Source organism: Mustelus asterias, chromosome 18, assembly GCF_964213995.1.
Source record: "Mustelus asterias chromosome 18, sMusAst1.hap1.1, whole genome shotgun sequence".
Lineage (NCBI taxonomy): Eukaryota > Metazoa > Chordata > Chondrichthyes > Carcharhiniformes > Triakidae > Mustelus > Mustelus asterias.
The window spans coordinates 24360969-24387134 of NC_135818.1; the positions used below are offsets into that span (position 1 = coordinate 24360969).

At 42.6% G+C, this 26166-nt stretch overlaps 2 protein-coding genes across 4 annotated transcripts in view; one reads left to right on the top strand and one right to left on the bottom strand.

Moving 5' to 3' along the window:
* The window catches only part of pla2g4f.1 (phospholipase A2, group IVF, tandem duplicate 1), a 93651-nt gene extending 82593 nt beyond the window's left edge, over positions 1-11058 (top strand). Inside the window, exons 17-20 of the mRNA XM_078233252.1 lie at positions 4569-4754; positions 8813-8979; positions 10103-10289; positions 10859-11058. Coding sequence (XP_078089378.1) covers positions 4569-4754; positions 8813-8979; positions 10103-10289; positions 10859-11058 — 740 coding nt within the window. The remainder of the gene's footprint in view (positions 1-4568; positions 4755-8812; positions 8980-10102; positions 10290-10858) is intronic.
* Positions 11059-16942: 5884 nt separating this feature from the next.
* eif2ak4 (eukaryotic translation initiation factor 2 alpha kinase 4) overlaps positions 16943-26166 on the bottom strand; it is a 111869-nt gene continuing 102645 nt past the window's right edge. For 2 of the 3 annotated variants that reach the window (XM_078233557.1, XM_078233555.1), the window contains 4 exons: positions 25446-25514; positions 24413-24457; positions 22104-22222; positions 16943-18986 (listed from right to left, as the gene is read on the bottom strand). In XM_078233557.1, the coding sequence (XP_078089683.1) occupies positions 18929-18986; positions 22104-22222; positions 24413-24457; positions 25446-25514 (291 nt within the window). In that variant the 3' untranslated portion in view covers positions 16943-18928. The remainder of the gene's footprint in view (positions 18987-22103; positions 22223-24412; positions 24458-25445; positions 25515-26166) is intronic. The other variant, XM_078233556.1, reaches the window with a different exon arrangement.

The window sequence follows — 26166 nt, forward strand, 5'->3', positions numbered from 1 at the left end:
CTCTTATATAACTTTAACTCTTTAACTGAAGTGAATACTACCAGGTTCAGAACAAAGTGGCCAAGTCCGTTCCCGATGTAGATTCTTCCATGTGGTTCTTTGTCTTCTTTGAAGATGTTCTTTCAAGGCACACTTGCGATGGTTGTTCTCTGAATTCTTGCTGAAGACAAAGAGCTGAAACACATTTCTTTATCTTCAAACTGACCCAATCTTCAGAAAGTTCCCTGGCACTCAGCTGATCACATTGTTCGATTAGGCCAATGAAATTACCCACAAACAACTCCATAATGCTTAGTTTAAATGACATGTAGGTCACATAACCTTAACCCATATATGAATATGGCTTCACTGTGTCTAGCTTATCCGTATTTGGCCAGCACAGGAAGTTATGATGTGAAAATGCTGGCGTTGGACTGGGGTAAGCACAATACAGCACTGGGGTAAGCACAAATAAACCTGTTGGACTTTAACCTGGTGTTGTGAGACTTCTTACAGCACAGGAAGTGTCAGGTCACAGTCCACAGGCTGGGTCATAGCTTGCAGCAACTTTATGACCTGCATGTGTTTTTGATTATAACTTGACCAAAAATCCCAGCATGCTTGACTCTCATTGTCACAATTGCTCTTACAATTAATTTGCCATTATTGTTGTAGTTGTCAGCCCTCTGACCACACACTAATCTGTCTCCTTGTGTTATAACAAAAGCCAATAATTCTCCGCCCAGCCTTGTCATTTGTACAAAATTAATCACTGAGATGCCAAAAGTCTTTCTTTGACAGAGACTCATAAATTAGGAGACTTATGACTGAATTGGATATCTGTTGATGTCCCTTTTCCCCAGTAAAACTCTTACTCCTTCTCACCTTGATCATTCGTGCTGCCATAGCCCCCACCCCGTCTTCAACTCCCTTAAGAATCATGGAATCCCTACAGTGCAGAAGGAGGCAAACTCACCTAACCTGCACAACTCTGGAGTATGGGGGGAACAGAGTAAGAGTTTTAACAACACCAGATTAAAGTCCAACAGGTTTATTTGCCAAACCAGAGCACCTGGAGGAACCCATGCAGACAGAGGAAGAATGTGCAAACTCCCAGGTCCCTGGTGCGGTGAGGCACCAGTGCTAACCAGTGGGCTCAGACTTGTGTTAATGGTGTACAGCTGGTTTGGACAGTCACCGCCAGATTTGGTTGGATCACATGGGGCACCAGCAGGTCCTACTCCCCTCGGCCAAATTTGCTCATTTTTCCAGCATTATCCTAGAATGCACAGATAAACCTTGGTTTATTTTGCCCACTGCAACCCTTGTCCTCTACTCCCTCACTCTACCCTCCCCTCCAAATATAATTGGAGCATTAATTGAAGAGGAGAAATTTTCAGGGCTTCAAGGGAAGGGTGTTCAGTGAATTTAGAGACGTGGTGGGCCTATGATTCTAACCAGCCCGTGACAAATGCAAACAACTCATGGACTTTTATGTTTCTAAGATTGAGACCATCTATTCAGTTACCTCTGCTACCTCCATCCCAACAAACTGAACATTCACCCTCCCCCGGCTGTGAAATTGTATTTTCCTATCCTCTCTTCCCCAAGCCCCCTCTGGGCTCATCCTGCTTATGAGACTCACTGCTACTCCTTCAGTCCTATTTCCATTAAACTGTTGATCACTGAGCTTCCCAACTGCCTCATTTCCCTTGGCTAATATTGTTAACAATTCACACTCTGTCCCTTCCCTCAATATCTACCACCGTTATCTAGTGCCTCAAACAAAAAACCCCCCCGATTCCTCTGTCCTTGTGAAATACCTCTCTTTTCTCCAATATCCTGAAGCAGCTCTGATCAAAATACAAATGACATCTTCTGTGACTGTGACAAAGGTAAACTTTCCTTCTTGTCCATCTCAACCTGTCTGCTACCTTTGACACAATTGCCACACCATCTTTCAATGCCTCACCGTCATCACCCAGTTGGTGGGACTGCTGTCAACTCTATTTTTATCTATCTAACCATAGCCAGAATATTCCCTGCTCCTGCAGCATTATCTCTGGGGTTCCGAAGCATCTGTCCATCACCTCCTCTCTTATCTCCATGCTGCAACCATGATATATTTTTTGATTCTGAGTTGAGGTTCCAGCCACATAGGCTTTCTATCACCAAGATTGCCTGCATCCATCTCTGTAATATCACTTGTCTCCACTACTGCCTCAGCCCATCTACAGCAGAACCCTGCTTTCACGTCTTTGCTATTTCTAAACTTCACCATTCCCATTTTCTCCTGGACAGTGTCCTACCTTGCACCTTTGGGAATCTTCAGCTCATCCAGAACTCTGTGTCTCACCCACACATCTGTACTCACTGGATTGGTTCCCTGTTCAGCAACACTTGATTTTAAAATCTAACCCTTGTTTTTAAACCATGGATTCACTTATCCCCATCTCTGGGATACCTTCCAACCCTACAATGCTCCAGGATCTGTGCATTGCTCCATAAGAACATAACTAGGAGCAGCAGTAGGCCACCTGGCCCCTCGAGCCTGCTCCGCCATTCAATAAGATCATGGCTGATCTTTTTGTAGACTCATTCACCATAACCCTTAATTCCTTTACTGTTCAAAAATGTATCTATTCTTGTCTTAAAAACATTCAGTGAGGTAGCCAAAACTGCTTCACTGGGCAGGGAATTCCACAAATTCACAACTCTTTGTGTGAAGAAGTTCCTCCTCAACTCAGTCTTAAATCTGCTTCCCCTTATTTTGAGGCCATGTCCCCTAGTTCTAGTTTCACCCGCCAGTGGAAACAACTTCCCTGCTTCTATCTTATCTATTCCCTTCATAATCTTATATGTTTCTATAAGATCTCCCCTCATTCTTCTGAATTCCAATGCGTATAGTCCCAGTCTACTCAGTCTCTCCTCATAAACCAACCCTCTCAACTCCAGAGTCAACCTAGTGAATCTCTTCTGCACTCCCTCCAGTACCAGTATATCCTTTCAAGTAAGGAGACCAAAACTGTACACAGTACTCCAGGTGTGACCTCACCAGCAACTGTACACAGTACTCCAGGTGTGACCTCACCAGCAACTGTACACAGTACTCCAGGTGTGGCCTCATACAGCTACAACATAACCTCATTATTTTTAAACTCCATCCCTCTAGCAATGAAGGACAAAATTACATTTGCCGCTTTAATTACCTGCTGCATCTGCAAACCAACGTTTTATGATTCATGCACAAGGACATCCAGGTCCCTTTGCACAGCAGCATGCTGCAATTTTTTGCCATTTAAATAATAGTCCATTTTGCTGTTATTCCTACCAAAATGGATGACCTCACATTTACCAAAATTGTACTCCATCTGCCAGACCCTCGCCCACTCAGTTAGACTGTCTGTATCCCTTTGCAGACTTTCAGCGTCCTCTGCACACTTTGCTCTGCCACTCTTCTTAGTGTCATCTGCGAATTTTGACACACTACATTTGGTCCCCAACTCCAAATCATCTATGTAAATCGTAAACAATTGCGGTCCCAACACTGATCCAATTCTTGTGCATCCTCATTTTCATTGCTCCACTATTGGTGGCCCTGTTTTTAGCTGCCTGGGTCCTCAACTCTGGAATTCCTGCCCTAAACCTCCACTCTTTTAAGACGCTCTTTAACACTTTACCTTTTTTGACCAAGCTTTTCGTATGGCCACCTGTCCTGTTATGTGGCTTGGTTTTATTTGCTGATTGCTTCTCTCTATGCCTCAGGGCATTTTACGTTAACGACCGTATATAAATACATCACACTATAGTCACACCTAATAACACAGTTCTAACCTCATTATTCACATGTCAATGTCCTTAAAGGCTCATACTGGCTGTGTGGACAGTAGAGATGTCACTAAGCTCATAATCAATGAAATACAGCTTGTAACGTTCATCATCATTTGAGCCCTTCAGTTCATTGTAACTTGCAAGCTTTTACTGATTATATATGATTTTTTTTTATTCATTTGTGGGACATGGGTGTCGCTGGCTGGCCAGCATTTATTGCCCATCCCTAGTTGCCCTTGAAAAGGTGGTGGTGAGCTGCCTTCTTGAATCACTGCAGTCCATGTTCTGTGACCCACAAAACCATTAGGAAGGAAATTCCAGGATTTTCACCCAGTGACTGCGAAGTATCAGCAATATATTTCCAAGTCACTGCTGCCTCACTGCGCCAGGGACCCAGGTTCGATTCCCGGCTTGGGTCACTATCTGTTTGGAGTTTGCACGTTCTCCCTGTGTCTGCGTGGGTTTCCTCCGGGTGCTCTGGTTTCCTCCCACATTCTGAAAGATGTGCAGGTTAGGTGCATTGGCCCAAACAGGTGCTGGAGTGTGACAACTAGGGAAATCTCACAGTAACTTCATTGCAATGTTAATGTAAGCCTTACTTGTGACTAATAAATAAACTTTAACTTTACTTTAAGTCAGCTTTTAATGCCCTGTACATTATAGTTACATTTTCTGAAGTGATTTGTACCACTATGTACGATAAAGCTGGTTTTGCTCTCCTGATCTGAAAGTGATGTGCTGATATTTTGCTATTACAGAAAAGTCTTCACTAATAAGTCAATCTCAGCCTCAAATGCGGACAATCATTCCAGCCAGCTTGCTGGACAGTATGGTAAAGAATTTATTTGTGTCACGCCTGACGGGGTCAGAAATCTGCAACTTCCTACGTGGCATCTTTCTGCATCGGATGTATGAGGATAATCACTACTTCATGCGTGGGCTAAGTACTTCATCTTTCTTTCTGTCCGTCTGACTAGTTTGGTGACTGCATGTTTATGATATGTTTTGTATGAATGTTCCAGTATTGATACATGCTAAGTGCATGATACTATTAACCATTTGGACCAACATTAGCCAGTCCATGATATCACAGTTCAGGTGCCCATGACAACCCATAGTGGCTCATTCCTTATTCCTGTGGTCTTTACTTTTCAATTAGCTTTCTGTTTTCAGTGTATCTTTGGTGATTAACCCTGCTTACCAGAGGAGAGAGGAATAGAAATGGAGGAGGAGAGAACTGGGCGTTTCTGTACATAAACTTTTGAAGGTGGCAGAACCAGTGAGAACATGGTTTTAAAAAGACATAGAGTACAAATATTAAGGCAGGTTTGATAAACTTTTGCAAAACACAGGTAGGCTGGAGGGAGGGAGAAATGGGAAGGGTGAAGGAGGGAGAGACGGGGGAGGGTGAGGGAGGGAGAGATGAGGAGGGTGAGGGAGGGAGAGACTGGGTGAGTGAGGGAGGGAGAGATAGGGTGGATGAAAGAGGGGGAGAGGGAAGGGTGCAGGAGGTGAACATGGGGCACAATTATGTGGAGGGACATTTGGGGAAGAATGATAATATCAATTAGATCAATAATGGAGAAGAACAAGGAACAATCTAATATATAGAATTCCTAACTAAATTGGAAGATGGCTAATTTCAATGTGATGAGAAGGGACCCAGCCAGAGCAAAATACAACCAGCGACTGACAGAAAAAACTGCAGCAGAACAATGGGTGAACCTTCGGGAAGGAATGCTTCAGATACAGGCAGGTATATTTCAACAAAGGCAAAAACAAGGTCATTGGGTGATGAGGAGAAAGAGATTATGGTGAACAAAAAAAGAGGATGACCAGACTGTCAGAGAGAGAATATGAAAATAGAATGGCTGTTAACATTAACAAGAACCCAAAAAGTCGTCTTCCAACATGTAATTAATAATAAGTGGGTAGGAAGAGGTAGTGTGCGTTTGATTAGGTACAAAGAGGGTGATTTGTGCTTTGAGGTGCAGGGCAAGGCTAGAGTACTTAATGAATTCTTTGTATTATTGTTTACTAAGGAACGGGAATCTGACAAAATATTGGTAGAAGCAGAGATGGTGGAGGTAATTGTGTGAAAATTGAAAGGTAGGAAGTACTGGAGAGGTTAGCTGTGCCGAGGGTAGATAAGTCACCTGGTCTGGATGGCTTGCATGCCAGGTTGCTAAAGGAGGCGGGGATGGAGATACTAGAAGGGCCAATCCTAATCTTTCAATCTTCCCTCGATATTGAGCAGCTGAGAACATTGAAAACTGGAAAATGCGATCCAAGCAAGTCCTAGCAACTGCAAGCTGGTTAATTAACCAGTGGTGGGTAATGTTCTGAGATCCATAATTGGGAAAATGTCAACAGGCCCTTGGAGAGGTTTGAGTTAATTAGGCATAGCCAGCAGGGATTTGTAAAAGGCAGATCATAATTGACAAATCTAATGGAATTATTTTTGGCTAAATAAGAGGTTGATGAGAGGCATGTTGTGCGTGGTATCTGTGTGGATTTGAAGGAAGTGACAGGGCACCACATTGATTAATAAAATTGAAGCTTATGGAATAGGAGGATCAGTGAGTAATTGGATACAGAATTAGCTTAAGGTTATGATAGCTTGTTGTTTTTCCGTGATACGGATGATGTTTTCCAAGAGTCGGTCCTGGGACCACAGAAATGGCAAATAGTGAGGATGATACAACATTGATAGGCGAGCAAAACGGGCAGATAAGTGACAGATGAAATTTAATACGGAGATGTGTGTGGTGATGCATTTTGTAGAAGGGTTTAGGAATCCAAATTGGCACCCAATACTGGAATGTGCAGGAACAGAGGGACCTTGGATGTGGGTGTCACTGGCTTGGCCACCATTGGTTGCCAACCCTATTTACCCTGGAGAAAGTGTTGATCCACCTTCTTGAAACATGTGGTGTAGGTGCATCCACTTTGTGCTAGGAAGGGACTACCAGAATTTTATCCCAATGACAGTAAAAGAGCAAAAATATAGTTCCAAGTCAGGATGGTGTGTGACTTGGAGGAGAACTCGCTGGTGTATCTGATGGTCCTTTTAGGGGGTAGAGTTAAAGTTTGGAAGGTGCTGTTGAAGGCGTCTTGATGAGCCGCTGCAATGTACCTTGCAGTTGGTACACACTGCTGCCACTGTGCGTCAGTGCTGGAGGAAATTAATGATTAAGGTGGTGAATGGGATGCCAATCAAGTGGGCTGTTTTGGAGTCGAGCTTCTTGAAACTGCAGTCATCCAGGCAAGTGGAAAGTATTCCATCACATTCCTGATCCGTGCCCTGTTGTTGGGATTTTGGGAGTCAGAGGATAAATTACTTGCCACAGAATTCCTATTCTTCCACCTGCTCTTGTAGCCACAATATTGATATTGCTAGTCTAGTTCAGTTCCTGGTCAATGGTAATCCCAGGCCTCATAGTGGTTCAGCGATTGGTGGAGTGCAGTGCAGTATCAGGTGGGCAGCTGAAGATTTCCATGCCCTTTTTCATCTGATGCCATGAGACCTCCTGAGATCCAGAGTCTATGTTGAGAACTCCCTGGGCATCTCCATCATGACTGTATTGCACTGTGCCATCCCCTTCCAGTGGGTCTGTCCTGGCAGTGGGACAGGAACTACCCAGTGACGGTGGTGGTGAGTGAGTACGATTACATCAGGCTGCTGTATGACTGGTCTGTGAGACAGCTCTGCCAATTTTGGCACAAAGCCCCAGACGTTAGTAAGGAGAACTTTGCAGAGTCGACAGGACTGGAAGTTTCCGGTGCCTAGCTTGATGCCTGTTTAATTGACTTTCTAGTGGTTTGATACAATTAAGTGGCTTGATGGGCCATTTCAGAGGGAATTTAAGACTCGAGCATTTTGCTATGGGTTTGGAGTCACATGGCCAAGACCAAATAAGGACAATAGATTTCCTTCCCTAAAGGACATTTAGTAAACCAGATAAGCTTTTACAACAGTCATGGTCACCATCACTGCGACTAGCTTTTAATTCCAGTTTATTAATTGAATTTAAATTCCACCAACTTCTGTGGTGGGATTTGAACCCATGTCTCCAGGGTTTAGCCTGATTCTCTGGATGACTAGTCCAGTGACATTACCACTATGATGGTATCCCCTGATGTGTGCCAATGTTTGGAGGTGGCAGGACATATTGAGTGAGTTGGCAGAACAATTTGGGGTATTGAGCTTCATAAATAGAGGTATTAGTACAAAAGCAAGTTATGGTGAACCTTTATAAAGCTCTAGTTAGGCCCCAACTATTCCATCTAGTTCCGATCACAATTTAGGAAAGATGTCTTTGAGAGGGTGCAGAGGAGATTTACCAGAGTGGTTCCAGGTATGGGGGCGGTTTTGGCTACAAGATTAGGTTGAAAAGGTGGGAGTTTTTGTTCTTGGAGTGAAGGAGATTGAGAGGAGAATTGATAGAGGTGTACAAGGATATGACAGGTTTAGAAAAGGTAGGCAAGGAAATACTGTTCTCATTAGCTGATGATGCAAGCACCAGTATAAACATCAATGATTTCAAAAGGAAATTGGATGGGTACTAGAAAGCAATAAACTTGCAGCGTTACAGGCACCGAACAAGGGTTTACTGGATTGCTCTGTGGGGAGCGAGCTTAGATTTGATGGATTAAATGGCCTCCTTATGTGCCATAGCTCTATAATTCATTTAGGTAGTTGATTATTTAATTTATGTCCGTTGATATTATGGTTGTATGTTTTGCATTATGCCTTAAGATAGGATCTACTTCACCTCTGCTGAAATGTTGAACAACCCTCCCCACATCAGGTCACTTAAGTTTCTCCCTGATATACTTGCAGTTACCCTTTCTGAAAATCCATATCGAACTTCTGGTCTGTGTTGTCTGAGGCAGCAAATTTTGACACGTTGGCATCATTTTTATGAATAGAGTAAACATTTTCTTTGTTCTTGTTAATTGCCAGTCCTTTTAATTGATACCTTGTTCAAAAAATCTTTAGTTGAACATCTGGACACCTCTCCAAACCATCTGACTCCAATGACAAACCAGTTGTACTTGGTTGATGCTGGATTCTCCATCAATTCGGCATTTCCTCTTGCCTTACGCTCGCAGAGACAGATCAATGTCATCCTGTCTTTTAATTTTAGTCGGGGATCACCATTCAAGGTGAGAGGGATCTGTACAATGACAACATGGTTGTGTGACCTCTCAATCTACATACTGTACTACTTATTTCCAAGTTGTACCGTGTAGGCCGATGTAGGGGTGATGGTAGTGAATGAACAACTCCGAGGTCATGAGTTTAAATTATACTGGAGCAAGTTATGAAACTGAATTGAGTGGAGCTATAAAACAACTGTGAAAGTTGCCAGGTGCTCATAAAAACCTATCTGGTTGACCATTGCTATTCAGCCTGCTTGGTCTAACTGCAGTCCCACACTGCATGGAAACAAGAGATAAGCAATAAATACTAGAATAAAGTTATAATATAGTAAGGGAGACACTTTGAAAACCATACATCTCCAACATTGTTCTTTATTTATTTTCACCTTTTGTATCATAGAATAACCTGGAAATCCATTCTTATTACAAAACATCCTCCTTATCCAAGACTCAACAGTAATATTTGGCGTAGTTTTTAGTATTGCTCTCAATGATCACTACCCTGCTCAGGCATCCCTTAATTATCTCATGTTTCATCCCTACCAATTATTTATACACATCTCTTTATAGTCAGTGTCTGGCAACAGTCACTGTTCCATAGAATTCCAAAGTCTATGGAATTAGCTAAAAAATGTTTTTGCTTAAAATGCCCTTGGCTTTATACCAATGGAGGGATAAAGACAAATACTGTATGGTAAATTGGTCATATCTGAGTAACAGTCAAACCTTTGGAAAGGTTCATGTTACTGATCAATAATCAATACTTCGTTGTTGAGAGCATGACATTAAATTTTGTCTAAAAGTCTAGGTTGCTCTGATCTTGTCCGCAGATACATGGAAGGGCTGAAAGAAAACTGATGAATCACCGATCAACAAGGTTGAGATTGTGTGTAGAATGTCATAAAAAGTTGTATCAAATCATAGAATGATCACCTTCCATGGTTCAGTGCCATTGTTACACTAACTAGTGGAGAGACGCAGAATCAATCAGCTGTAAACTCATAGGGAAACCCGAAGGTTTCTGTCAGCCATCTACAGGTTAGAAAAGATCATAGAAATATTTTACCCAGTAACTAAAACTTTGTTTTCCTCTTTTCTCTCTCTCTCTCTCTCCACTTCCAACCAGGTTCTGAAGAAGACTGAGGAATTCTGTATAGAACGTAATATCCCTTTCCCAAGAATCGATGTGGCAGGTATACTGGAGAACAGCCTACAGGAATGCTATGTCTTTATGGATGAAACAAATCCCAATGTTCCCATCGTAGTTCATTTCCCACTCACAAATGCCACATTCAAGGATTACAAATCTCCAGGTGAGGGATTGTGTCCAGTGCACAGAGCAGCAAGAAATACTCTCAATATAAAGAATTTAAGATAAGTGATGAAGATGTTCATTTTTTAATCTGAAAGGTTAATTGCCTACATCCCACGAAACTGATTTCCTCTGAGCTCTCTTCCTCCATTCCCAGGCCTAAAGCAAAGGCTGCCGCTCTTGCCACAGGTGGCCCCCAGCTAGTCTTTTAAAACTGAAAAGCTCAAAATTCAATCCGTCTTCTCCAGCTGCTGTGCTATTCTCACCTTCCTTTTCTGTCCTAATGATGGATTGCCTATCATCTTTATTTCACCCTGCCTTCATTGAAACACATCCATGCTGTTCCTGCTTCGAATTTTCCAACAATCTCCTTGGCTCTTAAGTGCCACAAAAAATTGTTGAAAGCATCCCAGCCACATTATCCATAAAAACCCTTCTGCTGCTCAGTCTTTATTATCTTCTCCAAGAAGTGTTTTTGGAATGTGTGTTGATCACCAATTTGTAAATACAAGTTATTAGAAGTAGTCGGAGCACTGCTTTGTCACTCACTGCTGTCTGTATCTATTGTAGGAGTTGAACGTACGTCTGAGGAAGATAAAATCAATTCGAGTTTTGTCCTGGAAGCAGAGCATTCACCTTACAGCACCCTGAACTTTACATACACCCCGAATGATTTTGACAGGCTGGTTGATCTGAATTGCTACAATGTGATGAACAATAAAGACATCATTCTGATGATCTTGAAGAAGGCACTAGCTAAGAAGCGTTGAGCCACATCAATAACTCTGGAAGAGTTACTGAAATGAATACTGAACAGTGGAATAATCCTTGCTCTTTCCTCGTCATCCAGTTTTTGATTTATTTAAGCTAAATCAGTCATTTGTCTTCGCACTTGTTCATTCCTTGGGTTGCGTTGCAGTGGAGTAGGAAAGAGACCCCTATCTTGGGCCTTAGTTCGTGCTGTCCTGAGCAGACCACCAGCAAGTGCAGATTTGTAGCCCAGGTGTATGCTGGAAAAGCAACTTCCCACAATTGCATTTCTGGGATTTACAATATACATCCCAGCACAACTGTGCCACTGCCCAAGAACACTAATCTCTGGTGAAAGGTCACCAACCTAAATCATTTAACTCCATTTCTGTTTCCACAGATGCTCCCAGATATGTTGAATATTTCCAGCATATTTTTGTTTCAGGCTTCCAGCATCTGCAGAATTTTGCTTTTGTGCTCTGATATCTCCACAGGTCTCTGCATATGCTCCTTCATTTCATTACAAGCAAATAAGAGTATTATATTAAAACATAGCTGTTGTTCATCTTGTCATAGAGGTTTATTGCATGGAAACAGGGCCTTTGGCCCAACTTGTCCATGCCACCCTGTTTTTACCACTAAACTAATCCCAATTACCCGCATTTGGCCCATATCCCATGATACCCATCGTACCCATATAACTGTCTAAACGCTTTTTAAAAGACAAAATTGTACCCGTCTCTACTACTGCCTCTGGCAGCTCATTCCAGACACATCACCACCCTGAGTGGAAAATTGCTCCTCTGGACCCTTTTGTATCTCTCCCCTCTCACCTTAAACCTATGCTCTCTAGTTTTAGACTCCCCTACCTTTGGGAAAAGATGTTGACTATCTACCTTGTCTATGCCCCTCATTATTTTACAGACCTCTATAAGATCACCCCTAAGCCTCCTACACTCCAGGGAAAATAGTCCCAGTCTATCCAGCCTCTCCTTATAACTCAAACCATCAAGTCTCGGTAGCATCCTAGTAAATCTTTTCCGTACTCTTTCTAGTTTAATTATATCCTTTCTATAATAGGGTGACCAGAACTGCACACAGTATTCCAAGAGTGGCCTTATTGATGTCTTGTACAGTTTCAACAAGACATCCCAACTCCTGTATTCAGTGTTCTGACCAATGAAACCAAGCATGCCGAATGTCTTCTTCACTACTCTGTCCACCTGTGACTCCACTTTCCAGGAGCTATGAACCTGTACTCCTTGATCTCTTTGTTCTATAACTCTCCCCAACGCCCTACCATTAACTGAGTAGGTCCTGCCCTGAATCGATCTACCAAAATGCATCACCTCACATTTATCTAAATTAAACTCCATCTGCCATTTATTGGCCCACTGGCCCAATTGATCAAGATCCCGTTGCAATCCTAGATAACCTCCTTCACTGTCTACTATGTCACCAATCTTGGTGTCATCTGCAAACTTACTAACCATACCCCATAAATTCTCATCCAAATCATTAATATAACTAACAAATAACAGTGGACCCAGCAATGATCCCTGAAGCACACCGCTGGTCACAGGCCGCCAGTTTGAAAAACAACCCTCTACAACCACCCTGTCTTCTGTCGTCAAGCCAATTTTGTATCCGATTGGCTACCTCACCCTGGATCCCTGTAATTCATGTTTAAAGTATTCATGTGTGTGTGTGTCTGGCAACTCTTTCAACACTGTTCTGAATAGTAGCAGCCAAGTTTTCCTATTATCTACAGAGAAAAATTACTGTAAGCTTAAATCATCAGTTCAGCACATTACTGCAACTTATGTTTAAATTACAAATATTGAAACTAATTGTCTATTGACATTCATGATTTACTGAATTCAAAAATGAAGAGCTGCTGTTCCTCTTGTTAACCAACTCTGGGAGTACCACCTACTGAGCAAAAGGCAATTTCCTTTTCATAATCCAATGTAGCATGAGATTAATTCTGGGAGTGACTAACAGGAAACAGCAAATTGACTAAATGGGTTATTTTCAAGTTGGCAAATTAGACGTGCCACAGGAATCAGAGTTGGGGCCTCAACTGTATTTGAACTTGAAGGAACAGAAATAATACAAAGGTAGATGGGAAAGCAAGTTGTGAGGAGGAAACAGAGTCTGCAAAGGGACATAGATAGCTTAAGTCAGTGAGCAAAACATTAGTGCTTGAAGTACAATGTGAGGTTATCCACACTGGTAGAAAAATTAAGTATTTAAATAGAGAGACTACAGAATGCTGTGGTGCAGAGGAATCTGGGTTTGCTTGTATATAAATCATAAAAAGTGAGCATACAGATATAGTATGTAATCAGGAAGGCAGCTGACCCAGCCTTCACTAGTAGTATTGTATGCAATCAATTTGATACCAACCTTAACTTTCTTGGTTCGTCACAGATTGTGTATCCTTCTGGTAGCCTTTCTTCCACAATGGAATATATCTTTGTTGAGAGTTCTGAAATATATCCATAAATGTCTGCCACTGCTTCTCCAGCATCCTAGTTTAACCTTTATAGCCAGTCTATTTTAGCCATATCCTGCTAATTGCCTTTAAGACACTAGTTATGGGCCCACATTACTTACAAATTGAATGTAAATTTCTATCATATTTTGATCACCCTTGCTTGGAGGATCCTTTACTATGAAGTTGTTTAACTATTCTAGTCTCATTACACATTAACAGATCCCTGGTAAGTTCCAGAATGTATTGTTCTAGGATGCACTCTATGAACTTTTCCTTCAGGCACCCTTTGACAATTTGATTTATCCAATTGATGTAGAATTAAGGTAACCCATGATTATTGCAGTACTCTTGTTTTAAGCCCCTATTATTTCTTGATGTACTTTATCCTGCAGCATAGCTATTCTTAGGGGGCCTATATACTACCCCACCAGTCACTTTTTCCATTTATCTCCACCCAAACTGATTCACATCTTGATCTTCTGAACCAAGATAATTTCTCACTATGGTACTGATTTCAGGTACCCCACCTCTTTTTTCTTTCCTTTTGTCCTTCTGAAATATCAAATACTTTTGAATATTCAGATCAAATCATATTCATCCAGAGCGTGGTGCATCATAGAAACCCTACAGCACAGAAAGAGGCCATTCGGCCCATTGAGTCTGCACCGACCACAGTCCCACCCAGGCCCTACCCCCATATCCCTACATATTTACCCACTAATCCCTCTAACCTATGCATCTCAGAGCAATTTTATCATAGCCAATCAACCTAACCCGCACATCTTTGGACTGTGGGAGGAAACCCACGCAGACACGAGAACAATGTGCAAACTCCACACAGACAGTGACCTAAGCCGGGAATCGAACCCAGGTCCCTGGAGCTGTGAAGCAGCAGTGCTAACCACTGTGCTATTGTGCTGCCCCCTGTGGAATCAGTGGAATCACTACCACAGAAAGTAGTTGAGGCCAAAATGTTGTGTGATTTCAAGAAATTAGATGCAACTCTTAAGGCTAAAGCAATATGGGGGGGAAGGCGGGATCAGGCTCATAGAAATCATAGAAACCCTACAGTACAGAAAGAGGCCATTTGGCCCATCGAGTCTGCACCGACCACAATCCCACCCAGGCCCTACCCCCATATCCCTTCATATTTTACCCGCTAATCCCTCTAATCTACGCATCCCAGGACACTAAGGGGCAATTTTAGCATGGCCAATCAACCTAACCCGCACATCTTTGGACTGTGGGAGGAAACCAGAGCACCCGGAGGAAACCCACGCAGACACGAGGAGAATGTGCAAACTCCACACAGACAGTGACCCGAGCCGGGATTCGAACCCAGGTGCCTGGAGCTGTGAAGCAGCAGTGCTAACCACTGTGCTACCGTGCCGCCCATTGAATTTGATGATCAAAATGAATGGTGGGGCAGGCTTCATAGGAATCGCCTATTCCTGCTTCCGTTTTCTGTTTTGAAGGGCCAAAATTCCATTAGCCTTGCTGAATATCTGCTGCACCTGTGTGCTAGCTTTCTGTTTCAAACACAAGTACCCCAGGCCCCTTTGTGTTACAACTTTCTGCAGATTTTCTCCACTTAAATAATACTGTTCTTTTGTTCTCCCTTCTAAAATGAACAACTTCACATTTTCCCACATTATACTCCATTTGCCAACTTTTTGCCCACTTACCCTATCAATATCTCTTAACTGTATCCGTCTCCCAACTTGCCCTTGGACCTATTTTTGTGTCATCTGCAAATTTGGCCACAGTACATTCACTTTTTCCTCCAAGTCATTTAAGAACAGTTGCAGTCCTCGCCCTGATCTTGTGGAACCCCACTGGTTACATGTCACCAAACTGAAATAGAAACCCTTATCCCCACTTGCTGTTTCCTGCCCATTAGCCAATTCGGGCTCTTATGACTTAACCTATTGTGATACCTTTCGAACACCTTCTGGAAGTCCAAATACAATACAGCTACTGGCTTCCCTCTATCCACTCTGGTTGAGGCTTCCTCAAAAATCTATAATAAATTAGTCAGACATGATATCCCTTTTATGGAGCTATGTTGACTCTGCTTGATTAGATTATGATTTTCCAAATGTGCTGCTATTGCTTTCTTAATAATTGATTCCAACATTTTTCCAACAATAGATGTTAGGATAATCAGCCTTAAGTTACCTGCTTTTTGCCTCCCCCCCCCCCCCCCCCCCCCTCCCTTTGAATGGGGTGTCACATTAGCAGTTTTCCAATCCTCTGGTACTTCTCCAGAATCCAAGAGTAATGTTTTTCCTATTGTTTACTTCTTTCCTTTAATTTTATCTTTGTACCATTTTGCCTACTCTGACTTTATTTGCTGCTGAACTCTATATACTCTTCCTTCATGTTGGACCTTGATTACTATTACTCAGATCACTACAATGCACTACTGTTTTGTCTTTTTTCTTTAACTTGCCAAATCTCATGTGAACCCTCTTCACTGTTTAGTTTGAAGTCCTCTCAACACCTTTAGTTATACAATTTGCCAGGTTTCTGGCACTAGCGCTATTCTGGTGAAGGCTATCTCAACAGTACAGCGCTCTCCTTCCTTGGTACTAGTGCCCTCTTGAGCCTCTCATTCAATTTATTGATTTTATTTACCCACCGTTCATGGTTCAGATAATAATCCAGAGATTATTAGGGCAGTGCATCTATACACAAATCAGATCAAGTTGGTAAGATTTTTATAACCTGCCATGTACCATCACACTGGGCAAGGTGTAATAACACACTGGTACCAGGAAAGACCTCCTGCATTGCCTGCTTCTTCACACATCTATATTTGGCAACTAGAAACTTTGATACCTGGTGTTTAATAACAAAAGCCAACATGGTTTTTCAAATTCATTCATGGGATGTGGGTGTTGTTGGCTAGGCACTTGGAAAGGCAGTGGTGAGCTGCCGCCTTGAATCACTGCAGTCCATATGGTGTAGACACATCCACAGTGCTTTTAGGGAGAGAATTCCAGGATTTTGATTCAATGAGTGAAGGAATGGCAAAATATTTCCAAGTCAAAATGGTGAGTGGCTGGGAAGGGAACTTCCAGGTGATGGTGTTCCCAGGTATCTGCTGCTCTTGTCCTTCTAGATTATAGTGGTCTTGGGTCTGGGAGGTGCTGCCAATTGAATGTCATCGGGGGATGGTTGGATTGCCTCGGACTTTTGTGGCACAAATTCTACTTGCCACTTGTCAGCCTGAGCCTGGATATTATCAGGGCTTGCTAAATTTAGAGATACGACTGATTCAGTACCTGAGGAGTCAATAGTACTAAACATTATTCAGTCTTCAGCAAATATACCCATTGCTGATCTTATGATGAAAGGCAGGTCATTGATGAAATTTAGTGTGCAGAGAGTAATCACACAAATGCAGTGAAATTATTTATTCCTTTTCTTCAAACCCCGAGAGAAAACAACTTAAATTCACAGCATTGAAATTATTTAAATTTGAAATATAAACACAATATTCCTTCGGGGTTGCTCTGATCTTCCAAGATACTAGCAGATTTGATAGAGGTGTACTGGATTATATCAGGTAGACAGAAATACTGTTCCCAAGACCTAAGGGAACAGATATTTAACGCATTGAGTGGCAATGACCTAAAACTCATTGCCTGCAATGATGGTGGAAGTCAATACAATCAATGATTTCAAAAGGAAATTGGGTAGGCACTTGAGGGCAATAAACCTGCAGGGTAACAGGGATAGATTGGGACTGACTGCATTATCCTTGGGAAAGCTGTCATGGAATTGATGGACCAAATGACCTCCTTCTATACTGTAAGGACTCACGTTCCACTGAAAAGTTGCACAAGGAGTTTGGGGAAAGCCCCCACAGAGTTGCAGGGTCCATTTCCTTATCGCTGTGATTATGTATAGTACTCTCTAGCACTAGCGATAGTCCATGGTAAAAATAATGTTTACAGTGTTCATAATTTATTCCTAAACTGAACACAAACAATAACAACTCTCCAAATACTTATTTTCCTCAATACCTTTGTCTAAATAGGGGCCATTCTAACGATTCTACAAATTTAGCTTCAGCCTGGCTCGTGGTAGTGATGCAAGTACGCACTCAGCAATCTGTGTAAAGCAGCAGGGAAATGGAACCTTAAAGTGAACTGAGAAAAAGAGCAGTGGTAATCTGATGTTGCAAATTACCAACATTTGCCAATACAACCGAGCCACTCAACAATAGTCAAATAACCGAACTCTCAAGTGCCTGTTTATGGGATGGCCTGCCATTAAAATTGTTTTTTTGTTTAGGAATACCCTAGTTTAAAATCATTTTCCATGATTCGAAAGATTCCTCTTCTGCAGGTTAAACTGCACTGAAAACCAGTGCACCCTTCAACTCAGTGCAGCGCTGTTAGAAAATTCACTTCTGACGCCCAGAATCAAACTGACAGCACCATCAATGGTGAGAAGCACGCAGAAATGGACCGATGGATTTAGAACGTATGGGATTTTCACAGTAACTTCACTGCAGTGTTAATGTAAGCCTACTTGTGACACTAATAAATGAACTTTAAAGAAAGGCACTTTCCCTCCACTCAAACGTATGTAATTTTCATTCAACTCAATCAGACCACATGGTCATCCAGGACAAAATGATGAGTGGAAAGATGCAGCGAGGAAGAATGGCAACACTGCAATCTCCAAGTGCTGTAACAAACACTAGCGGAGGCGCAGGGCGATGGTGCCTGTTCAGGACTCAAGTGTCTCACAGCTAAGGGCAGTGAAGTACTATTCCTCCCAGTGGGCTAGTACAGAATCAGTTTCATTTGAACAATGCCTGTCTGGGGAGAGCAGGCAAAGGGGACACTGCTAATCTACAGAGCAACTTTTCACTGACATATCATACAAACTGTAAATCTTTGCCTTGATAAAGCGTTAGACGGTGTGACTGGCAGGGTTGCAGACACCATACCATAGTCAGGAAAGCACACAGCACTTCTGACATGAGAAGTCCCACACTTATTTCACACTCCAATGCTTGCAAAGGATGCAGCACTGTGAAGCCTGCCACAGTCCAGTGACACATTGGAAAGTGGCCACACAGGAAGTACTACAGTCTCCATAGCAATGGAGCCCTTAACTTTGTGTTGGAGGAGGCAGTGTTGGAGAAATGAACTGAAAGTGCAGGACTGAGAACACAGTCTGAAAGAGAGCTGACTGGATTGCACATGATTTAACACACTGCATTATAAGAGGATATCACTACACAACACTCTGGAAAGAAGAACTTGTATTAATTCAAATATTCCAAGTGCTGATGTCCATTTTATGACATCCTGGAGCAACTCCTCTGGTTGGTACAGCTCTTCTGCACAAACCTCGAACAGGAAGCCTCACTAGAACAGAATCCTGTAGTAGTCATCTCTGTAACTGTACAGAATCAGCAAGGACACTCTGTAAACAAAGAAATGCAACAAATTAGCTAACTGAATTACAGATTGCAGATCACTAGAGCTAGTTGTAGCATACAGGAAACCTACAGCCTATTTCCAGGTTGCTGATTAATTGCTGCAGACGTAGGTTCCTCCCATGAAATATGTTCATCAGCCATGCAGATTCAACCCAGCCATTAGTACACATCAGCGTATGTCAAAAATCCACAACTAGCTCAACACAGACTCTCAAAAGGTCCACATAAGGCCTGTATAGGACTGGAATATCACTGAAAATAGATAGCACTTTATTAATGCTCTGATTCCGGAATCGTGTTTCAGTTGTGTAAATGGAATTTTATTCTGTATCTATCCCCATGCTGTATCTGCCCTGGGAGTCTGATGGAACAACGTAGAGAGAGCTTTATTCTGTTTCTAACCTGCACTGTGTCGGCCCTCGGAGGGTTTGACGGGACAAGTGTAGCACGAGCTTCACTAAGATCAGAAAAACAATTGAAAGATTAGGAGCTGGAATAAAGCACACAGCCCTTAACTGATCCCCTGCCTCAACTCTACTTTTCCTCCCTTCTTTCCCTGCATGAGCAAAAATCTGACTTTTTCAGCTTTTAAATATACTCAACAACGGAGCATCCACACCTGCTGGGGTAGACAATTCCAAACATTCACAATCCTCCTCATCCCAATCCTAAATGATTGATCCCTTATCCTGAGACTGCACCTGTGTCCTACATTCTTCAACCTCTGTGTCTAACCCTGTCAAGCCCATTCAGAATCTTGTATCTTTTAATGAAATTGCACTCTTAATTCTTTTAAACTCCAGAGAACATATGCCTACTTTCTCAGCCTCTCATTGGACAACACTCTTTCTCATCACAGGAATCAATCTAGTAAATCTTTGCCATCTGGCCTCCTAAGCAAGTCTATCCTGCCTTAAATATGGAGACCAAAACTGTGCATAGTACTCCAGATGTAATCTAATCAATCCCTATTCTATTGTAGCGAGATGTAATTGTATTCCAGTCCCTTAGAACCATAGAATCCCTACAGTGCACAAGGAGACCATTTAGCCTGCACTGACTCTCCAAAAGAGCATCTTACCCAGACCCCGTCCCCGCGTCCTACCCCCATAACCCCAATGCATTTACCATGGCTAATCCACCTAACCTATACATCTTTGGACACTGAGAAGCAATTTAGCATGGCCATTCCACCTAATTTGCTCATCTTTGGCCTGTGGGAAGAACAACTAAAAACAGCTCTCTGTGGGAAGAAACCAGGGCACCCAGAGGAAACACACGCAGACACAGGGAGAAGATGAAGACTCCCAAGTCACCCAAGGCCAGAATCAAACCTGGGTCCCTGGTGCTGAGAGGCAGCAGTGCTAACCTCCGTGCTGTGAAAAGTGAATAATTTCACACTTCTCCCATATCACGTAGACTACCATCTGTCACCTGGTTCTCTACTCACTGAACCTGTCTTTATTTCTCTGCAGGTCCTCCTGACAGTTTAAGTTTAAAATCCCATCTAACTTTGTACCTGCAGCAAACATTGCTCTCAGTCTCTCTGTCTGAGTAATGGATACAAATTGCAAATCGCCGAGGCCCAAGCAGTGATCTTTGTAGCACTCCATGAGCTACAGTCTGTTAACTTGAAGGTGCCCTGCTATTTATCCATTAATCACTTTTCTATTAGTGTTAATACATTACCCCAACTCCATGAGCATGTAATATGCATATTAACCTTTTGTTATCCTTCTGGAAATCCAGGTATACTACATTTATCTACCTTACAAATTACACTCTCAAAGAATTCTAATAAATTTGCCAGACCCAATTTCCCTTTTGTAAAGCCCAGTAGACTCTGATCATCCTATGATTTTTCTAGTTGTTAAGGCTTCTTTACTAATACTTTCCAACATCTGCCTCATGTCAAGTTTTTTTGCTCTCTTCCTTGGATAATGGAAGGTACATTTGCTAACTTCTAATCAGCTGGGATCATTCAAGAATCATCGAAAATCACGACCAGTTCATGCACTATTTGCTGTTAGAACCGTGGAATGTAGGCCATTAGGATCCGGAGATTTGTCAGCCGTTAGCCACTAATTTTGTCCAATGCCTTTTCTCTGTTACATTAATCCTCATTCCTCATAATTTCTCCCGTCTCAAAGGGACCAACATTTAGTTGAGCTACTCTCGGCCTTTTTAGGTATTTGTAAGATCTATTTTTACATTCTTGGCTAGTTTACCCTCACTTTTTTTCCTCTTTATCAATTCTTTGGTGTCCTTTGATGGTTTTCAAAACTTCCATCCTCAGGCTTACTATTATTTGTTGTAACATTATAAGCCTCTTCCTTTAAACTTATATTATCCTTAACTTTCCTTGTTGAGCTTTGTTAAATTGAATTTACTTCTGTTCAGCATTTTGAATGTTGAAATGCTTTAAATGTTTCCCACTGTTTACTTACTGTGAATATTTTAGTTAATTTGCACAACGTTAGCCCCTCTCAGGATTCTTGTTTTGGACTCGAGTGAATCGTCCTCCAATTTAATATGGAATTTAAACGGACCAAGATCACTTTCTCCCCCAGAGGATCTTTTACTACGTGTTTTCTAACTAACCCTGCCTCATTACACAAGATCTAAAAAAGCTTTATGCCTTGTTGGTGTCACAGTGTATATTCTGCAGCTGTCCTGGAAGTGTTTGACAGAACAGTGTAGAAGGAGCTTCACTCAGTATCTAACCCATGGTGTCAGCATCATAAACTGAGTATTGACTGCTATATTCCATACGTGGAAGCTTTGACAAAAGCTCAATTATGAAATCAAAGTTACACCCTGGGTAAACTCCCTTACTTTCCCCAAAATCCCATTGCAGCCCCCAGGAATCTCCTGAATAGTGCATTACAACAATTAGGAACTACCCCTTATAGCATGCCAGAGCTTCCTGAAAACATCATTACAGCACCCAGAAACCTCCCCACCTCCTCATTACAATACCGAGGAACATTCCAAAGCTCCTTCACAGCACCCATTTATCTAACGCCTCAAATTCAGCACCCAGGAATTTCCATGAGGAATCTCTCCCCACATTCCTGCACTCAGGTGTGTTCCTATATTACCTCTTGATCAACTTGAAATGATGGATTTGGTCACAAATGGATTTCAGGTAACGCTGTTTAGTAAACCGTGAGAGCAGGTGTTGCACGCTGGCATTGAATGTTTGCTCATCTCCACCATACTGGGAAAGCAGGAATAGAAAATCAGAACAAGCACAGGATTGGAAAGCCCAACCAATCATTCATTTCATACCAATGTACTTGGTGAAAGTTGAAGCTGTCCAATAGTATGGACACAATGGGCTGAATGGTCTTCCATGAAGTAACAATTCTATGATAGCACACTATTAAGTTTTCTACTGAACAATAGAGCCTTTGGCATTGATCTTTGCGTCCTCACTGTCCACGGGGGTGGTGCCAGAGGACTGGAGAGTGGCGAATGTGGTTCCTCTGTTTAAGAAAGGGAATAGAAATGACCCTGGTAATTATAGGCCGGTTAGTCTTACTTCGGTGGTCGGTAAGTTGATGGAAAAGGTCCTCAGGGATAGGATTTACGACCATTTAGAAAGATGCAGCTTAATCCGGGATAGTCAGCACGGATTTGTGAAGGGCAAGTCTTGCCTCACAAATTTGATAGAATTTTTTGAGGAGGTAACTAAGTATGTAGATGAAGGTAGTGCAGTTGATGTCATATACATGGATTTTTAGTAAGGCGTTTGATAAAGTCCCCCATGGTCGGCTTATGAAGAAAGTAAGGATGTGTGGGATAGAGGGAAGTTTGGCCGATTGGATAGGTAACTGGCTATCTAACAGAAGACAGAGGGTGGTGGTGGATGGAAAATTTTCAGACTGGAAACCGGTTACCAGCGGAGTGCCACAGGGATCAGTGCTTGGTCCTCTGCTATTTGTCATTTTTATAAATGACTTGGAGGAGGGGGCTGAAGGGTGGATCAGTAAATTTGCTGATGACACCAAGATTGGTGGAGTAGTGGATGAGGTGGAGGGCTGTTGTAGGCTGCAAAGAGATATAGATAGGATGCAGAGCTGGGCTGAAAAATGGCAAATGGAGTTTAACCCTGACAAATGCGAGGTGATTCATTCTGGTAGGACAAATTTAAATGTGGATTACAGGGTCAAAGGTAGGGTTCTGAAGAATGTGGAGGAACAGAGAGATCTTGGGGTCCATATCCACAGATCTCTGAAGGTTGCCACTCAAGTGGATAGAGCTGTGAAGAAGGCCTATAGTGTGTTGGCATTCATTAACAGGGGGTTTGAGTTTAAGAGCCGTGGGGTTATGCTGCAACTGTACAGGACCTTGGTGAGACCACATTTGGAATATTGTGTGCAGTTCTGCTCACCTCACTATAAGAAGGATGTGGAGACACTGGAAAGAGTGCAAAGGAGATTTACCAGGATGCTGCCTGGTTTGGAGGGTAGGTCTTATGAGGAAAGGTTGAGGGAACTTGGGCTTTTCTCTTTGGAGCGGAGGAGGTTGAGAGGAGACTTGATAGGAGGTTTATAAGATGATGAGGGGGATAGATAGAGTGAACGTTCAAAGACTATTTCCTCGGGTGAATGGAGTGGTAACTAGGGGGCATAACTATAGGGTTCATGGTGGGAGATATAGGAAGGATGTCCGAGGTAGGTTTTTTACTCAGAGAGTGGTTGGGGTGTGGAATGGACTGCCTGCAGTGATAGTGGAGTCAGCAACTTTAGGAACATTTAAGAAGCTATTGGATAGGCACATGGAGTACTTTCGGGATGATGGGGAGGAAATAGCTTGATCTGGGTTTCAGACAAAGCTCGGCACAACAACGTGGGCCGAAGGGCCTGTTCTGTGCTGTACTGTTCTATGTTCTAATACATGGGTCTATATAGTGTGCATGGCATAGAAATAGGGTATCAGGTCCGACCAGTCCATTTAACCTCTGTTTAAGCATTTAGCTGGTCCGTTTAAGCTCTAGTTGAACCATATAGACCAGAAGTTCTAGAGTTAGATCAGACGGAATGTTGATCTTGAACTAGGTGTTGCATTGGGCCACAGTGGCTCTAGGCTTGGAAAAGATAGAATGTAATCAGGGTGCCCCTGGATGTGTGAAGAAAGATGGAATCAGTCTGGGCTGTGATGTCAGTCATATTTCAATTAGCCAACTAACACACAGTCTTGAGGAGCAAGTGGGTGTGTGAATGGATTAGTTACAGACAAACCAGCTTCTCACCCGGAGGTATTACAGGACAGTGGGAGAAAATGGTAATGGGCAGGTGTGCAGATTATATAAACACTGAAAGAACACAGCAGTAGCTGCAAATCTTCTCCAAACTGCTTGTGAAACAATAGTCATTTACAAAGTGTTGTGTAGATTAAATCCTACCTCCAGTGATAAGAAACTGATCAGAATTTCCTTTGATACATCAACCTGCAAATTAAATCACACGTCTGTTTGTAGAACCAATGTGAATTTCTCATCCCCCTCTCACTTCTTCCATCAACCCCTCTTAACAGCATAGATTAATCTGAGCAAGGGTGTCCTGGAAGTTATAGATCCTACCTGGTGCAAACCTACGATATGATAGACTGGGGCTTTAACGTGAATGCCACAAAGTATCAAATACTTTGATACTTTGCACAATAGGAAATACCTCGCTATAGAAATCATAGAAACCCTACAGTGCAGAAAGAGGCCATTTGGCCCATCGAGTCTGCACCGACCACAATCCCACCCAGGCCCCACCCCACATCCCTACATATTTACCCGCTAATCCCTCTAACCTACGCATCTCAGGACACTAAGGGCAATTTTTAGCATGGCCAATCAACCTAACCCTCACATCTTTGGACTCCCAAAGTGCTCCCAAAACAGTCCCAGCAGCGTCTGGGACGAAAAGGGAACACACAAAGAAATGGGTTATTCTTTATTCTCCCCATCCCTTTGTCTCACTGTCTTCCTCCAGGCACTGAATGTTCATAGAATCCACAGTGCAGGAGGCGGCCATTTGGCCCATTGAGTCTGCACCAACTACAATCCCACCCAGGCCCTATCCCATAATCCCATGCATTTACCCTGGCTAATACCCCTGGCACTAAGGCGCAATTTTGCATGGCCAATCCACCTAGCCCTTTGGACTATGGGAGGAAACCAGAGCACCTGAATTCCACGCAGATACAGGGAGAATGAGCAAACTCCACACAGACAGTGATCCAAACTGGGAATCGAAACCGGGTCCCTGGCGCTGTGAGGGAGCAGGGCTAACCACTGTGCCAAGAGAGAATGGTTCTCTCTCACAGTCATCATCTCAGGTCAACTGTTGGGTGGAGTCCTGGGCCCTATACTCTCCATCAGAGTTTCAGATTGTTGTAAATGCTACCCAACACCAGCATGGCGTAACAGTCATTCAGTGACTCACCGCTAAAACTTCAATCTCGCTGCTTTTCTGCTGCAGGTTATTGACAAAGGTTTGAAGTTTTGAGAGGACCTGGAAAGAAAAGAGCGGATCTTCAGAATTACTTAAAGACAGGGGCATATGGTGCAGCACATTAACAACATGGCATTTGCTCCTCTCCTAAAGGCACTCATTCTTGTCTAATCAGTTCTGACAAACAATCATTAGGCTTTGATCAACTACATGCGTACTGCACATATTTGTCTATGCAGAGTTGCATTCACATGCACAGACCATGCTGTTTTAATATTTGCAGAATGTGAGGAGAACTTTTTATTTATTAATTCATGGAATGTGGGCACTGTTGGCGAGACCAGCATTTTTTGCCCATTTTATCAAATGGAAACAGTTCATAGAAGAGGCAAGATTTCAGTCTGCTAACATTAAATTAGAATGGATACAATGGGAGCATTATCTTCCAGTAACTTTTCCATGGGATTTCAAAACATCTATATGTTTAAATCATTAACCAAATATTTGCCTTGCTGACAATGCCAGGGTTCTTTGCCCATCCCCAATGCCCTTGTGAAGGTTGCGCTGAACCACTTTCTTGGACAGCTGCAGTCAATTTGGTGTAGGTACACTGTTGTGAATGAGGGAGATTTTGACCTAGCGATAGTGAGAGAACAGCAATAGATGCCAAGTCAGGATGGTGTGCTCTTGGGGGTGTTCCTATGCATCTGTT